This window comes from Marmota monax, unplaced genomic scaffold (genome assembly GCF_021218885.2).
Source record: "Marmota monax isolate L192 unplaced genomic scaffold, Marmota_monax_Labrador192_F-V1.1 WCK01_AAM20220418_F8-fsc00097, whole genome shotgun sequence".
NCBI lineage: Eukaryota > Metazoa > Chordata > Mammalia > Rodentia > Sciuridae > Marmota > Marmota monax.
The window spans coordinates 2,155,009-2,173,149 of record NW_026694162.1 but is presented as its reverse complement, the minus strand read 5'-3'; the positions used below and the strand labels follow the sequence as shown (position 1 = coordinate 2,173,149).

The window sequence follows — 18,141 nt, the reverse complement described above, 5'->3', positions numbered from 1 at the left end:
AAAACAAAGTGATTTTTACTAAGCTGTCTCTTCTTGAACACAGCCAAGACCAATACATCTGAGGTCTGGAGCCACACATCACAAATAATGGCACATGCTGGGGCTTGTGGCCTGTCAGGCAGTTTCTCCTCCATTGGTTGCTTTCTTGGGATGTTAAGAACAGAGAGGCTGGTGAGACAAAACCTGCTTTTTCTTTCTTTCTCTCTCTTTTTTTTCCCTTTAAATAGATTTGAGGCAGGGTATATTAAGAGTGAAAGTCTATAGAAGAATAATAAAATCAGTGAAGGGGACATGCTCAAGAGCAAGATAAAAGGGGTTGGGTTGATCTTTACATTTTGGCTGCGGAAATAGGACAGGAGAGTACAGAGCACTCTCAGGAAAGGGAAAGCAAAAAGCATGATGAAACTTCAGCATGGGTCTGCTCAGGAAATATTCTATTGAAGTAAAGATGGAGATATGTGTGTGCAGAAAACTCTGGGAGAGGACACGACAGAGACTGTCTTCAGGGGTCATGGGGGCTGCTCTGCCCTCAAAACTCACACCCAGTTTGCATGAAATTCTTGAAAACATATAGAAGTTAACAATTCTGAATGGGGGAAAACAGCTCAGCAACATAACTGGGCTTTTCAGCCTCTGATTTACAAGACTGTTTTTTGGACAAGTAAAGGCCTCTTTGGTTGCAGCTGCTACTGAAGTAGGATGTGTAACCAGAAGCAGCAAATGGCGAAAAAAGAGATGACATTTCCTGTCCGCAGTCGAGCAAAGAAAGCAAAGGAGAATTTAGGACAGTTCACAGTAGAGTCCCTTTCATTTAGCATGGCTTCCTTTCCATTTTAAATGCATAGCAATTCTGCTTGATTAAATGACATATTTTTGTTTCAGCTGTTGTCCTCTGAGGGCAATTACAGTAGTCTGAGGACCACGGCCCTATTCAAATTCAGCACCATGTGAGAGGGAGAGATGCTACCAGCCAGAAAAGACTTTGTCTGGCTATTTCTCAATTCACTGATTAATGGGCTTTTACTTGGATTACATTTACTTGCCAAAGTCCGCACGACATTCCATCACATTATGGTGGGAAGAGAGAGGGTCCAAAAAAAAAAAATCACAGCATGTGACTGAGAGGAGTGGAAAGGGATCTCAGGAGCCAGCATCTGATTTGAGCCAGGCCACACCTCTTCTGGGTGGAAGAAGCTCAGAGAAGTGTTATTTGTTTTGTGTGGTTTCTCTTTGGTCCAGAAATAATTTAGGATCAAGCCTCATATGAAGGTTGGACTGTCAGTCTTAATTTTGAGAAGTTTTCAGTAGTGGTACATTGGAGGTTCCTAAATGCTGTTTAGACTTAGCTGGAAGCAGTTACACAGTCCTCCCCGCTTTCCCCCCCAACTCTCCCCACCAAGGAGGAGGCATTTCCAAGGCCTTACCCTTCTTGTCTTGGTGATTATGGGAAGACACTGCCCCAAAAGGATCTGTGCTGTCAGGTGAATCGAACAGGTCCTTCCAGTCCGGAATTCCTCCCCTAGACTCATACCCCTCTTGAGCCGCTGCATCTGATGTGGTGGTGCTGGGCAAGAGGGAACTGGCGTGCCCTGTTTTTATCACAAATACAGTTAGGGAAAACATCACCAGAGAGACCCACATTCCCTTTGCTCAGAGGCCAGGAGTGGGCTGAGAGACTGAGGGGAAAGGGCCCTAGAAACGGCAAGGATTAATGGAGGTAATGGTGGGGGTGAGCCCCAGGAACCACTTAGTGTCTCTTCGAACACCATGGGGATAAGGATACCTCCCAATGTTGGGAGGATAAAGTGACATAATGGTCAAAGTATCTAGCACAGTGTCTGAAACTAGAGGCTGAAGAAATGTTAGTGGCCCTTCTCTGGTCATCCCCAGGGCAGCATTAAAGACAGAAAGTGTCCACCATGGGACACTATGATGGGTGAGACAGGTTTATGGTGTTAGTGGATGTATCTTTTCTATCGCAAGTAGCTCCACTGTCCTGAGCCCTTCCCATGCCGGCTGCATGGAATGTCTTGTCTTTAGCATGGGCTCAACTTCACAGGCACTCCCTGTTCTGGAAGGAGTTCCTGCTTTCCAAAGGGATCTGCCTCCACCTCTTTTTCACTAGAAAGGAGGCCTCAATTGTTATGTATTATGGCTGTGCCTTGTGTGTTTTATTCCAATAAAGTTGGTTTCATAGTTTCATGACTTATATTTATGAGATGTTGTTTTTGAGGTCTCATTGAAATGATTCAAACCAGAAAAAAGAGAGATTTTGAGATTTAAAGTAGCCTCCCATAGGCTAATGCCAGGAGAATGGCTAGGCAGGGAGTTTCGGCAGATATAGTGGACATTTCCTGTGAACACATCTGTAGGCTCTCGCTCCATCACTGCACAAGATTGAATGCAGATTCTATCAGGTGCTTTGATCTAAGCTGTCACAATGATTTAAAGAAACCCTACTACCTATTCTGTCTGGTAGAAATGAAATATAACCACCCTGTGAATTTCTACTGGAGTCTTTGGCTTATTAAACCATTTTACCTATAGCAGTCTCTTGGAACAGTTTTTAAAAAGACATCAGGACAACTACTGTGCATGTGTAATCGGTGCCTTTGATAGAAAGTAGGGCAGATTCACAATAACTCCCAAACCTCTAGCCTTGTATGTGATCATTGTATGCATGATAAATAAATACTGAAAGAGAGATAATAATGATAAATGCATTGCATTCTATTTCCCCCCCACAATTATTATGAATGTTGGAGTCCGGGGAGACTATAATATTGCAAATTACAGAAAACATTTAAAAAAAAAATTTTTTTTTTTTTTTTTTTTTTTTAATTTTAGGATTTTGCTTCGTGGGTAAAGCAAGCCAAGTGGCTCATCTAAGCTATGATGATTTCTCTGGAAACACCACACTTAAATACTGCCATAAAGCTTTGGTAATGTTTAAGAAGTCACTTTCTATGCAGAACTTGTGTGGCTCCCACACAGCTTCAAACATCCGCTTTGTTGAAATAGTCTGCTTCATATCCCACTGCTAAAAATATGTGCATTTAAGACTCAAGGAATGCTTGCTTCTAGACTTTTTGTTTTTATGTTTCTGAGTTTCACATCTCATCTCCTAATACTGATAAGAGAACAGGGGCAGGGAAATCAGCCTGAGAAAGGGAAACATGGAATTTCCTATATTTCCTCTTTGCTTACATCGAGGTCTAAAACATAACTTCTATTTTCCACTCCTGAATTCAAGACTGTTTTAGTAAAATATATGGCCAGCCTAAGAGAGAATTTAGCACTCAGTATAAGCAAACAATTAGAAACAGTTTTGTAGAGAGATAGGAAAAAGGAGGAAGGAAAAATCTTCCTCTCCAAGTAGCAAGAATTTCTTTTACCTGAATTGATATGCATTTTGAACACTTTCAATTTAAGTGTGTTCAAGGGGCAATTTTATGGTAATGCCATAAGTATGGTTTAGGGAGAACATTTCTTAATATGGTAATCTAGGGGAAATATATGCCTAAGGGACACATTCTCTGTAGAAAGATTTCCTGGACCATATGCTGCAAATACATGGAAAACTCATTGGTAATGGAAAGCTATGGCTATGAGAGGAAATTAATGCGGACCAGATGGTAGTTAGGTAGGAAAATGTTTTACACAAATGTGAGAAATCAGCCTCTTCTTCCTATCACTAAAGCGTTAGTCTAATACCCACCACATCTCAATTTTCTATATGTAAATCTAGAGAAACAATGTATCTGATTTATTCAAAAGAAAAAAAAAAAACAGAACTGCATGAGGTCTATAATCTTTTAAACTTTTGCTTGAGGATAAGGAATGCGTGCTAGTGGTGAATTAAACAATCAGGGAAAGCAATACCTGATTCTCAAAAATTTTAGAATCACCACATTAAAATATTAGGCAGCAATCCTCAGTTTGAATCAAGATATGTGCTATTATATCCTCAAGCTAAAAAAAAAGTTATAAGGAAATCACTTATATTCCTTCTTATAATTTGATTTTAGAGGCTATATTATCCTTATGCATTGCCTAAGAGACTTTGTAACCAAAATAGTGCTACAAAAATAGGCAATCATTTGTGGCTATGGTGTTATATGTCAATAGATTTATAACCTACAATTTTGTCTTGTTAGTCCAATAAGAAAGGTCACATTTTAATCAACAGAACTTACGCTACATGACTTCAAAAACACAAAGAAATAGATATATTTAAAAAGTTAAGTTGAGCACATCACATTGTTTCTCTGTATCTACAAGTCATTGTGATTCTAGAGGTTAGAGACCCTTTGAACTACTCTAACCTATTAACAATGATTGTAGTCAAATAGACATAAAAGAAGAGACACTAAATCAATAAAGAGGGAGAGAGAAGGAAAAAAATCAGGACCCAATTCACTAAAAGGGGTACTTGTATTTGTAACTGGTTTGCATTACAATTTTTGCCAATAGAAAGTTTGCATGGTTTATTGAAATGATCCTTTTTCCTGAGATGGGCAGTTGTGGTTTAGGGTTTGCTGTATGGGTCTGCACTTAGCCACAGAATGCAGGACATGCAAAGGACACAGCTAGAAACAGCTTGGGTGCACTTTAGACTTTGGGATTGACTCTCTTGTCTATATTTGTGCTCATAAAAATAGCAATCTGATCTTTCCTCTGATGCTACAAATATATCATCTAGTCCACTGCCTCGCACATACCAAATATTTGCTGGATGAGTTAATTAAATCTCTTCTGGGTTTACTAACTTTGAAATAGGTATCTCTTATAATAGCTTATATGTCTCAAAAGTCTCCTGTATTTTTGTACATCCTGTCTAGACCATCATTCATTTTAATGGTCAATTAATCACCTAACGCCTTCACACTGAATATATTCAGCCTGAAATGGGCAGAATCATTAGCTGATAGGAAAATTCTGAATCTTTAGTTTCATTACAGAAACCACAGTTCAAGAGATAAGGATGAATGGACATTGTCCTTTAAAGTGTTAATATGGAATAATTAAAAGGTACCTTTCCTTTGAAAAGGAAATAAGAGAGAAAGCCATAGCTTGAAGAGTGATTTTTGTTCATGGAGAGCATTTTATGGTTTAATTATTCTATCTATATAAGAAATTGCCTGGGAGTTAAATTTGGTCTTAGGATAACTGATGAATGTTAGGGAGGTTGCTGGTTCAGTTAGTTTGAAGGTCTGAATTTCTCAATATCTGATAAAGATTATTCAATTATCAGAAATGATTGTAAAGTATGATATTGGAAAAGAGCAAATGCTAAGTTGGTTTTCTTTTTGAAGGCTTAAGGCTAAGCTAGATGACATGTGCTTCCTGAGTGATTTTTTTTTTGAGTCTATAGTGTTCAATATTCTGGTTTGAATTGTAGATGAGAAAATGTTAAAGGTGGATGAATTCTGTGGGCTCACCTACTCCATCCTGCCTCACTTCACAGCGGGCTGGTCAGGAGAAACCAGGCACGTTTTCCCATATTGTACAGCTCCAATTCATAAGATGATCTTTAAGACTTCAAAGAGGCTTTTTATTTATGCTAATCAGACCCAGGGAGTGAACATTTACATGGAGCTATTGAACACATTTGTAGCCATCTTCAACCATTTCTTTGAATCTTACGTCCTCATTATTTTCCTTTCTTACCTCTGTTTTTCCTTCTTTGCCTTAATTGTCCCAGTCTATTTTATTACCTACCCCTTTATTTAAAATACTCTCCTGTCACTATTCCTTTGTTGCATATCTTAAGCATACAAACCATAAATAGCTGAACTCTTGTCACCATTAAAATGCAAAAGCATAAAGTTGCCATTGCACAGATGTTTTTCATTTGATATTTTTAAAAAACACATGGATTGTTTACTTAATAAATATTTGGTGGTACATTTGAGAAATCTAAATGGAATGGTTTCATCTCAACTTTTTGCACCAAGAGTTCAGAATATTCTGTTTATGGACTTTGTAGCTGTGTTTAATATAATGCTCCTGTATTTCAGTCTGAGAACAATGGGATAAATCCTGTTTGCATATCATTTCCACTGCGTCACTCTTCCTTGTATATTCTCTGAAGAAAGAAGATATGTTTAAATATGCATACTTTTGTGAGCTTAAATTTTGATGACCAATTTCATGCTACATTGGAAAGTTTTGCCTAATAAGAACCTGGTGTCTATACCTGGTATAGATTTTCCCCTGTGGAAGGTAGTTCTGAGAGCCAGCATTTTGCAGGATGGTATTCTCTATCAGCTGAGGAGCTATATAGTCTATTTTAGTTACAAGAAATATTCTTTTATCTTGGATATACTTATGTCCAAAAGCAGTTTCTTTTCCCTCAAGAACTCATTAAATATATTCACCAAATTCCCAAAGGTTGGCATATTTCTTGTTATATGGATTAAAAATTTAGGACTCAATCTCCCACATCAACTGTCTCATATAAGCAGAGTGGTTTTTGAAGCACAGTGAAATCTATAAATAATTTTTAGTGAATTGGGGCTCTGAAGTAACAAAGAATCTGGTCCATGATGTTTAGGAATGAAACTATAAACTACCACAGTATAAGTGACTTAAAGAATAAAAAAAATATTTATGTATATATATATATCAATAAACTGACCATACACTGTGTTGTAAGACATTTCATGATCTGGTAGAAGAGTTGAAATGTCTATAAAAAATAATGAGGATAAAAAATTAATTAAAAAGAAACCTAAGGTTTGAAAATGCTCAAGAGGATTAGTGAAATAGGATTTCTCAGATAGATTTCCACTGATATTAAATTATGACAGTAATATCTTCCTTACCATTCAGTGCCACGAAGGAATCTGAAAGACAAAAGGGAGGAGGAGGTTACTTGATGTTTCACACTCTGCTTAGTGTGACTTACATAATAAGTGGGAATGAGCTAATCAGAACTATGCCAACACACAAGCCCGATACTGTGTAAGTGCTCTTAATTCCTGCTTAGAACCTAAGGTGCTTTATACTAGGTCTGATTTCACACATCCATATCTCTTCCATCAAGTGAGTTTCCTCAAAGTTACTGCCAGGAGGCAGCGAAAAACCAAGAGTCAGCAGAGGAAATGGTCACTGTGATCACAAGTGATTCTGAGAATTCAGGTCCTACTTAATGTCGTTTTGGTAATGACATGCATGTGAATAAAATATGAAGCAACTGCACCACATGCTTAAAGAAAGAACTTTTCTTTATATTTTCTCTTCTCATTCTCATGACCATGCTAGAAAGAAGAGTCCAGTATCACAATGTTCTCAACTCAGCAGGGATTTCAGTTTGGAAATTAAAACAAAAAATCAAACCCACACACTTTTTAAGCAACATATGTATGTGTGTGTGCTGTTTTTGGGTCAGATCACTGGTTTGCTCAGCGTGTTACACAGCCTCTGACACTGGCTCCTTATGATCTCCTCATTTCCTCTTAAGGTCCTTTTAAAGAGTCATCATGCACCAATTGCCCAACTCCTCTCTGAACATCTATATATAAATAGGTATGTCTAATACAAGTAGTTCCTGTTCTAGTAGCACAGGGAGAAGAGAAGCCCTTGGGAAAGACAGGCAGGTGGAGGTGCAGCTCATTTCTTGCCCTGAGTGAGCCCCCGAAGGTGCTCAGGAAGGGAGTTCAAGGTCAGGGACGCACTAGGAAGAACAAAGGCAGGCGTAGGGGCTTGACTGTTGAAATGACCCTGGGAATAAAAAGCAAATCACTGGATTGGGTCTCCCCTATCCTGTATACAGAGGTTTCCTTAGCTTCCTCTGCCTGAGAACACAGATATGGGTGTGAGACTATTGATACAGTGGACACTTTCTAGAGGCACAGCAATCTTTACGTTCTTAATGTATTTTCTGATTTAATCCAAAACTACACTGCTATCTTTCTACAGATGCTTATATCACCAGTTCATAAAAATATGAAAATGGTTCACTAAAGTGAGTTAATTAAACATACATATACCCCCAAACCTGTTTCCCCCAAAACTTAAGCTATAAGGCACTAAGATAATTAAGGTCCAGTGATCAAACCTCATATTGTCTCACTACTACACACTAAGGTACATATGCATGTGACATAGACATTTTGGTGATGATACTATCTCCTATGCTAATTTTAATTTGTAAACTGTGCATATGAAGACACATAAGGATTTTTTTTTTGCACCATCCTTGTAAACAAAAAATTATATAGGGCAAAGAATTTGTGATTAGTCCTCTTTATTTGATTATATCTGATCTGTAAAAAAGCATAAGGTAGAAAGTTGGGCCACAGGTTAGTCTGAAATTTTCATACTCATGACTATATGACTTAGAATAATTTCCAAGATTTTCATTATAGAATCAAGTATCAGAAGTAATACAGTTTCATTCCCTTTGGAGATAATTTTTGGTGCCATTGTGAATGCAAGTTGTTTTGAAATTCAGCATATGTAACATTTAAAAAAATCGTAAACTAAACATTTTTCTAAGAGCTTGGCATTATTCCTTAAATTAGTATTAGTAAAACATTTTCAGGAGACTATTGATATTAGTCAGGTCATAGAACAACACAGGACAGGACTATTATTACTGTAATTTATATGTAATTCTGTCTAGTTGTCATAGATAAATAAAATGCTACCATTTAATAACAGAGGACTCTGAGATTGGCACAGTAAGCTAATTCCTATAAAAATGATATTTTGAATCACTTTGTGCTTATGAGTTATTTCTGAAAGTTTTTTCTACCACAAATGGTAATATACATAAATCTATTTTTAAAAAATAATTACTTTCGTTAGTCAATATGTTCAAAAAAGGATATAACAGTCTCAATTAAAAAGTTAGAGCAGAATGATCAATCTTATTATTATTTGGCTAAAAGTAACAGTATAATAGCACATTTTTAAAGAAAACAACAAAACTGCCATTTTGTAATGGAAATGCTGACATAACTTACTGCTTTGATATAATTAATATCTTCTAGAGTAAATTTGTTCCACAAAATGTGTGTCAACATTTATTTTTTATTTTTTTTAGTTGTACATGGACACAATATCTTTGTTTTATTTATTTACTTTTATGTGGTGCTGAGGATCGAACCCAGGGCCTCACATGTGCTAGGCGAGCACTCTACCGCTGAACCACAACCCCAGCCCCGGGGGGCAGCATTTATAGCAACAATATTGACCACACTGGATTTTACACACCCCACTTTCTTTACTTGATATTTAGAAGACAATTTCTGTTTATGCATGTTTCGGCATCAGCTGCATTCAGTCCATGTGTGGGATAATGTTTCTAGGCCATGTGATAAAAGCATCTTCACTCAAAGACGAACATGGATTAAAAAGCTTTACTTACTGTGACAGTCTCCCAGGCCATCTGTATTGCCACGCTCTATGTCCTGCTCAAAAGTCAGTCTTTAAAAAAAAGGAAGACAAAGAAAGACAGAAACAAACACAATAAATAAATTGAGCATGATTCAGGAATGAGTGTTAAGTTTCATGAAAGAAAGTAACACAGTTTGATAAATCGAGTGGCAGGTGCAAAAAAGAAATAGATAACAGCTTGAAAATTTATCTCTGAAGTTTATAGAAATGAGTCGTATGTGAATCTCCAAAGAGAATCCATGGTTTAAGCAGTTAATTCAGATCTTATTCAGGGAGTTAATTAGTTTGTAAAACTATTTACATTCTTTTTCTAGTTCCCTGAGCATTTCTTAAACATTCAAAAAGTTTAGATGTTAAAAAAAAACACTCTTCATATAAGCAATGCAGAGGACTATAAATTTAAAAAGGAGCCTTTTCTTCCCTAGTTTCTCTTCCACTATTATTCTTGCCTTCCGAGACCTTTTTCTATTTCTTTGCCTAGCAGAAACTTGTATATTGAAGTGTTCAAAGGTACAAATGGCCAGTGGATATGTGGGGCCTGAGTGGAAACAAAACCTGTTGGTGCATTGTGCTAGGACCATTTAGGATTTCTGCTCACTGCCAGCCCTGTCCTAGTCCTCAGGAATCTACACCCATGCATGCTCCATGTTCTTATAAGTCCATTAAGGCCACCGATGGGTTGTACAAGCTATATGACATTAACAAAATCAATTTTAATAATACCTAATATTTTGATTTTTAAAATAAAACACATTAGTATCAGCCAAAGGAATCTGCCCTTTTTTGGACAAGGCTTATTCCCATAATACACTTGAAATTTCTATATTGTGACTGCCTTCAGAGTTTATTTGTAAGCCATATAAACTGTTTTGAATGTCACACCTTGATCTAATAATCCATCATGTTTAGTTTCTAATGTCTTTTGCTGCATTAAAAATCAAATTCATCTTCAAAGGATAAAGATTTCTAGTGGTAATGAAAGCCAGTATTCATCAGGCCCTGAAGCTGACTCTCCAAGCAGAGTTCCACATGTTTTGAGCAATGCCAGTCATTGAAATATGTATGCAGCCCTTAAAGGAACTATTTTGGAGTTCTGGTGTTGATTAAAAATAGTTCATAATATATCTTTATATCTCTGTTCACACGTTGAATACACAAGAAAAGGTAAGTCATTTCTTAGCTTCCCTCCCCAGGTTTTATGATCTTTCTCCTCTACCTGGAAGATCTCACGAAAAGACACAAATTTCTAACTCTATAATATGACAACATTGCTACTAGCAAAGCTGCTCTAATAATATATAGTGAGTCAACTTCTTGCTTAAGTCAAGTTTCTAGGTCAGATTTGACAGTTATCATTATATGTGTTTATGGGAATACTTGTCCTCAAATTATGCAGGTGGTGATCATCAGCTATGCCCTTCTATTAATTTGTCTAGCTATTCTAAAATAGGAAAGGAGGCTCAGAGCTATGTGAGAATGGTTGTTTGCCCTTTGGATCTGGGGAGGCTCGAGGGATAGCTTTGTTGAAGGAAAGCCCTGTACTGCCATATGGCACCTTACTTGAGTTGCTGTAACCTGTCAAAGATGAATTGAATATTTTTCCAACTATTATTTTGGATTTCACATCTACTGAGGTCAAAACATAAAAAGAAAGGTCTTAGCCAATACCATTTAAGTATTTAAAACTAGCAATTTTAAACACTAAAATCACAGGCGTGGTAGACTGTCCTAGCTGACTAACTGGAGAATTGCCAAGAATTGATTGACTGCCTAACGAGTAATAGGGTCAACTGTTCTTTGGCAGAGGAGGAAGCTTTATTGGATGTATACGCCATGCTTGCAGCATAAATGTGTGGCTTAACAAATGCTCTGCAATTTCTTCTCAGCCCTGTACAGTCAATTATAAGAGTCGTTTTTGCAATGGCTAGACAAACCCCTCACTAATCTAATTGGTATCCCATTGCTCCTTTTCTCTGCTGTTCTTGCACTGTGATGATCAAGGCAGGCACCTTCTTGTCCCTCTCTCCAGGGAATACGTTGAAGCCCACTGTGTTTCCTTTCTGTGTGTTTTTAATCATGTGAGGGTGATTATTCAGTTGGAAATCTGCCACATCTGATATCGTAGGAAGTCTATGAAATGAGGAAAGGAAAGATAACACCGACAGTCCTGTGGCTGAGGTGTGTGCACAGAAGGCTGAGTGCTGGTGTTGTGAGTGAGTGCAGTTAATCCCACATCTAGAATGTGTCACAGCCAAAGGCCACTCTGACCTCTCCCATACCTCAGGCTCCTTACCTGCTGTTGGGTGACAGATGAACACAGGAACCTGCTTCCTTTACCCACCCACAATATGGGTCTCTGGAGGCGATACAGGTTCTGTGGGAAGAAGATGATCGTCAGCTACCTAGGACTCCTTTCTAAGCATAGCAGAATTTTCTAATTGTCAATGTAGCAAAATACATACTTTTTACACTTCCCGTGTCGTTCACAGCGGCCAAGAGGAACCTTGATCACACAGGTGGAGAATGCGACGTACAGAGAGCTACTGGCTCTATCCAGCTGCATGCCCATAATCCTTTTGTCTTCTACTCCATCATAACTGCATCTAGTTTTATGGGGCATAATAATATCATTCATAGGTTCTTTGGAGCAGTTTTCTTTTTGCTGCCACCACCCTCACACCTCACTTCACAGTTCACAAGGTGATCTCTCAATGTGATCTAACTAAAGGTGAAGCATATTCTGTGGACATGCACACACATGTGCATCTATAAACACACACACACACACACACATATTAGTGGCCAGAAAAAAAATAATGCTTTTAATGTGTTTAGAGATCTTTTTTGCTAACAGCTTGAAAAGTCACCTACAAATGCATAAAATGGAAGTCTATCTTGATTTTCTCTGAATGAAAGGAGGCCATAAAGCAAAACAAATTATTACTAAGAAAGGATCAAACACTCTACTTACTTTTCTGGGTTATAAACGCTCATCTCCTCCAGGAAAAGACTGTCATTTAGGAAACCACTGTTTCCTATCCTAGCCAAGAACTTCAAGATGATTCCTTTTTCTGATCCCAGGAAAACCACAGTGTGATTCTGATACGGCCCAGCAGCAGTATCTACTGCAATTTTGGTCAGGCGGTATCTAAAAATGATAGAATCACATTGTTTAATCTCTTTGTTGGTCTATCAATAAGTGTCCCCTTTTCCACTTCAATTGTGACATAGCTTTCAATAATAACCTCAGGAAAAATATATGCATATAAATAATTCTCTCAAGCTATTCTGGTCCTTTATATCCATATGCAGAGCATTAGTATGCCTCCAATGGGGAGCAAAGAGGTATGTGTGTGTGGAGGCCAACTTCCATAATAAATACCCCTAACCATCTGAAACCACTCAACAATGATCCTTTTCATGATCAACAAGGAAAGACTGATGTCTCCTATGGAGAGGATAAGAAATAATAAGTGAACTAATTTAACAATCCTTTTAAGGTTGAAAAGCAATATCTACCATTCTTCATACTCTTCCTCTGAGGTACAAAGCTTTCATCAACAAAATGCTAGGCTAGATAGTTTTCTGATTGTTAGAGAGGGCTGTAAGAGTTCTGATTGTGGAGAGTTGATGGCACTATTAATATATATAATGACAAGCAACCCAAACCGGGTGCCTAGAATAAGTCCTACTGGGCATGATTTCTCTGAAATTCCTTGGTTATTCAGCCTGCCATAGACATGTATTTATCCTAAGTACCATGGCAGAAATCATGAGTCTTCCTGCAAATTATATACCATGGTTCCTATCTAATAGCCAAGAGCTATCACAATACTTCAATATCTTTCAAAAAAGACAGAGTATAAAAATGATGATAAATTAACATTTGTTTGAAGACTGCCATACTTGGTTGGTACTTGGAAAGTAAGCTCTAAATAAATAAAAGGAAGAATACTTCATGTTATTATAGATCTCTTTTGCCCACCACTTCAGAAAATTAATACTAAAATATGAGCCCTTCATGCTGGCATACTTCTGCAAATGTGGTACACATGCTGTTTGACAGTTAATAATCCAGGGGCCATGCTCATGTGAAATCTGCAGCATGTTTTGCCACCATAACCACCCAAACAGGTATCCACATCCAATCACTAGTTCTCTTTCACCACTCCTCCATTTTTGCACAGACTGGATTAATGAGCTAACCCGGAAGGAAATATCTTTCTTTCCTCTAATTGCTGGCATGTGTACAACTAGTCTGAAAATATTGGAACTCTCCTCACTGGGAATGTGGCTATGGGGATTTGATGGCATCCACCCAACCTGCCAGCATTTCATAGCTGAATCAATGCCCAGGATAGCAGAAGATGTTTGTGGCATTTCAAAGCATGAACCACTGATAGATTCTATGAGCATGAAACAAAGTCAGAGAAATCCATTTTGGACATGGTTTGCTTGGCACCCACCTGACCATCGTTCTCAGGAACCATGGTCTGTTGATGATGGAAGGTACTGCCTCATCCATGAGCGGGTGAGTCTTAATGAAGTTCAGGGTGTCATCAGGAAATTCATTGGAGGTGGCATATTTCTCTAAGGAGGATGAGCCAGCACAGCAACCTGGCCTAAAATGAAACAAAGGGTGGGAGGGAGGGGGTTTATTTCATGCCTTATGGCAAATTCTTTCAATGAACTGCTTCTCTAAGCATCTGGCATGAAAGAGAATGTACCGCAGGCAAGAGGAGGAAGTTGAACAATGCAGAATGCCACCAAATACAATACGCTGAGATTTCCTCTGGGCTGCCTCCTCATTCCATAAAGGAGCCTTCACCAGCTTAGTTCAGCTGCATGTTGGGGCAGCTTGGCTTGCTTCCAGAAGCACAAATGAACCCCAGCAAACAGCGATGGAGCTCTAAACAAGTGAGTTTGTGGTCTGCACATATCCCAGGGATGGCTCTACTTACTCAAAACCCTGCAAGAGGTTCTTGGGGGCATTTGTTCTACAAAGAGAGGAGTTAGTTGACTTTTTCCATAAGTGTAGAAAAGATGTTCAGAAAGTCACCTGGATACATACTAGCAAGGCTCAGTGTAACCATCTCTCATTACACGGGACTCAGAATTTGGGGGCTTGTTTTTTTTTTATTACTACTTTTATTTTTATGTGATTTTGGCAGGTATGAAAAATCAATTATAATAAAGATTCTTTCCTGCAAGTTCATTTCCTCATAATTGAATATAGCAAAATGCACTTGAACAAGAAAATCTATGGTTTCAGGAGTGAAGGAACTTCCCAGCAAAATCAGACTGGGAAACACTGAAGCCAGGAGCCCAGGTACCTGGTTGCTTCTTAGTGCAGGAGAGGAGTTGGGGTTCTCACGATGTTGACATGACCTACCTCCATGCCACATGTCTACTGTGTCATGGTGCCAACTCAGCCTTCCAGTGAATGCATCCTGATGTCTACAACAGGGACCAGGCAGGCGTGTGGAAGCATGTGGGCAAGTCCTCTGCCCTGCCGTGGTGGAAAAATCTTTTAAAAATGTGTCCTGGTGGTGATGGCTGAGTGATACCATCTTCACACACCAAATAGAGAGCTGGTATTCCTTGAAACCTGATCCCTTTGCCTGAACTTCTCCTTTCTGCTTATTGAGAAGGTGGTTCACAGTCCCAGGCAATGACTTAGAGAATCTAGCAGAGATTGCAGTAGCATGTTTTTCTCACTATGTCTGTTCTCCACAAGCAGCAGGGTATGAACAGACCAGTTAATTCAGGTGATGAAGATGAATGCTGACATGAGGGTTTCCTTGGAGTATAGTAGTTCACGGCGTCTAAGTTAGATCAATTAAATGCACTCATAGACTCATAGGTATTTCATGTCAGGAGGATGGGAGGTTTGGGGAGAAAGTTAGAAAGCAAAATGAAAAAGTAAGGCATTAGGCTTCTTTCCTGGGTCACGCAAATTCAGTAGAGCTATTTCCATGTAACTTAGTTTGCAAGTTTGGTAATGGATGTGTGGAAGATGTGGAACCCATACCAGGAAGGCACAGGAGTGGGGGTAGAGCTTCATCTTGTTTGTATTCAGTTAGAATTAGCTGTTTCCCTGGGAGGATCTAAGGAAGATTACATGGGACCAAGAAATCTCTATTGTCTCTGGGCCATAGGCTTTCATGCGAGAAATTTTAGGGCACAATTTACAAAGAGGTGACTAACACAGAACATGGCACAACAGAAATATCCTAATAGTCCACTGTTTCTGTCCTCAGCCTGGAGTCTTAGAGTCAACTCTGACCCAGCTTGATTCCCAAATCCAGGGAAACACCGTTTACATTTCATACATTATTAGAGAGATCCGTCTGTAAAATTGAGGGAAGCAAAAATAATTTCTCTAGTTATGTGAATTTACACAATATACTTTACCTCTCTAGGCCTCAGTTTTCCCCAATTACAGGTGAATGGGACTGGCTATATCAGATGGTTCCTATCATTCTGTTATTACATTAGATAAAATACATGCATAAAGGTTATGCAAGAGACTAGAGAGTCATCGTTTTGTATGTCCATAAGATAGTTCTGGATTTTGGTTAAGGGGATGAAGGCAAATGGTCTCCAAGGCCTTTCTATTGTTCTGGCATCTGTATCTGCCTGGCTAGCAAGGAAAATACCGGAATGCAGTTCACAGGATATTCACTGTCAAAGGATCAAGTTCCCCCCATTTCTAGAAGTATAAAATAGCCAAATAAATATTAGCACATACCTAGGCTTAGGGACTCGTTCATCAGGAACTGGTGTCCAGGTGGAATCGGGAGACTTCTGTTCCTTGAATCTCCCAGTAAACACATTGGCAATGTCAAGCATGTCATAGGCACAAACTGCAGACCCAGGGATGCTGCAACATGACATTTCACAAAGTATTACACAAACATTATGCATGCAGTGTGCAAACACACTTTAAGAAACTTTCTTATTACAGGTGGAGGGAATTTACAAGTCATACTGTGAACACTACAGATGTATGGGATCTTAACTCATGAAAAGAATGTTTCTGTCAATCATATTCGTATCAAGAGCTAGTTTACAGCAAAGCACATAGAGAAATAAAAAAAAAATCTTCATGACTTCATTGTCTCTCAAACCACTTTTGTTTATAAAGGAACAATTATTCAATGGGTGATAGAAATTTCATGAATTCCCTGATATTGCTATCAATAATTCAAAGATAAAAAAGTCTCTGGAAAATGTTCTGCATCTCCAATGTTTGTGAAAATTTGAAAGAAAAGGACTCTACTATCCACACATTGCTTCTTTGAATTTGGATCTTTAAGCCAAAGACTGATGATGCAAGAATGTGGTATCGGTGGGAGGTGGTGGTTGTGAGGTGACCACACGTTTTACATTAGTTGCTGTATCTTTAAATTTTTATTTCCAGTTAATTTGCATGAGATTAAATAACTTAAGTCATAAAACATTATCACTTTCCAAATAAAGTACCCTATAAAGTGCTAAATAATAATAATGACAGTAATCTCCACCTATAATTACATCCTTGCCTGGCACTCCTGGAAGGACTTAGGCATTTTTGTTTTTTAATCAATGGTGGGAAGACATGAATAATTCATTCATCTGGGTATACTGTTTACATTTGAACCCATGTTTGTTTTGACTATGATCGCTCCTTGATTTTGATGAAATAAATTGTAGACACCAGCTGGCCAAGAGGTTTAATCAGGCTTTGAGGTAGTGAGCCATTACATGATGGGAGCAGTCAGGGCAAGGGATGAGGCGCTCTGCAGTGTGGGAGCACGATCCAGCCAGGAGAAAGATTCAGTTTTTTGCAAAATGTTGAAAGGATATGGAAATCACTTCATACATGATTAGGAAAATTTTATGCCATCTTTAGTTTTATAACAATTACTGAAATATTACTAATAAAGCAAGAAATAGGGAGAGGATTAAAAAGCTTCTTTAAAACGAGGTGACAGGGTGAATTTTAAAGTCAGAATACATACATGTATTTGACATTCACTGAATTGCCTATTTAACACAGTAATCCCTATTTGCATTGGAATTTTGGAACCTAGCATTATTTATTTATTTTTTTTTTTTCTTTTTCTTTTCTTTTCTTTCTTTTCTTTTTCTTTTTTTTTTTTTTTTTTTTTTTTGTGGTTCTGGGGATTGAACCCAGGGCCTTCTGCATTCAAGGCAAGCATTCTACCAACTAAGCTATATCCCTGGTCCTGTTTACTTAATTTTGTAAGATACTCTTTACTTCTTTCTCTCCTAAATGCAACAAGTTTACATATTTACCTTCCATATTAGGAAACATCAGATAAATTGATTGAGAAATTTTATGATGCATCCATAATAACTAAGGAATCTGGGGTTTTTATAATCTTCCCAAGGTTAGAATCATTTGTAGTCTTTTTGTTTCTTCCTCCCCTTCCTTCCTGTCATCTTATCTCCACTCCTTTCTTTCCAACTTCTGATTATTAAACATGTATTTCTGAAATTCCTAATCTAAAGCAGTAAGTGCCCCATGACCAATAGAGGTCTTCCTTCATTTGGCTCACAGTTCAGTGTGGAAGCAAGTATAATTATAACAACTCCAAGGCAATCTTGTAAAAAGCAGCCCATAAAGAAGGTGCACAGAGTTTCACGGGAGGTGACTCAGCCAAGACTTGGAGCATGCACAGGGTTGCAATGGACAGATGTTGTTTGGACAGGCAGACATGGCAGAGAGCA

General features: G+C 38.2%; 1 protein-coding gene across 2 annotated transcripts in view; it reads right to left on the bottom strand.

The window, feature by feature from the left end:
• Window positions 1-18,141, bottom strand: part of Sema6a (semaphorin 6A) — a 125,052-nt gene that overhangs the window by 22,353 nt on the left and 84,558 nt on the right. Inside the window, exons 11-18 of one of the 2 annotated variants that reach the window (XM_046465840.2) lie at window positions 16,157-16,288; window positions 13,872-14,027; window positions 12,377-12,553; window positions 11,868-12,008; window positions 11,699-11,779; window positions 9,377-9,435; window positions 6,828-6,848; window positions 1,425-1,589 (exon numbers count right to left, since the gene is read on the bottom strand). In XM_046465840.2, coding sequence (XP_046321796.1) covers window positions 1,425-1,589; window positions 6,828-6,848; window positions 9,377-9,435; window positions 11,699-11,779; window positions 11,868-12,008; window positions 12,377-12,553; window positions 13,872-14,027; window positions 16,157-16,288 — 932 coding nt within the window. The remainder of the gene's footprint in view (window positions 1-1,424; window positions 1,590-6,827; window positions 6,849-9,376; window positions 9,436-11,698; window positions 11,780-11,867; window positions 12,009-12,376; window positions 12,554-13,871; window positions 14,028-16,156; window positions 16,289-18,141) is intronic. The other variant, XM_046465842.2, reaches the window with a different exon arrangement.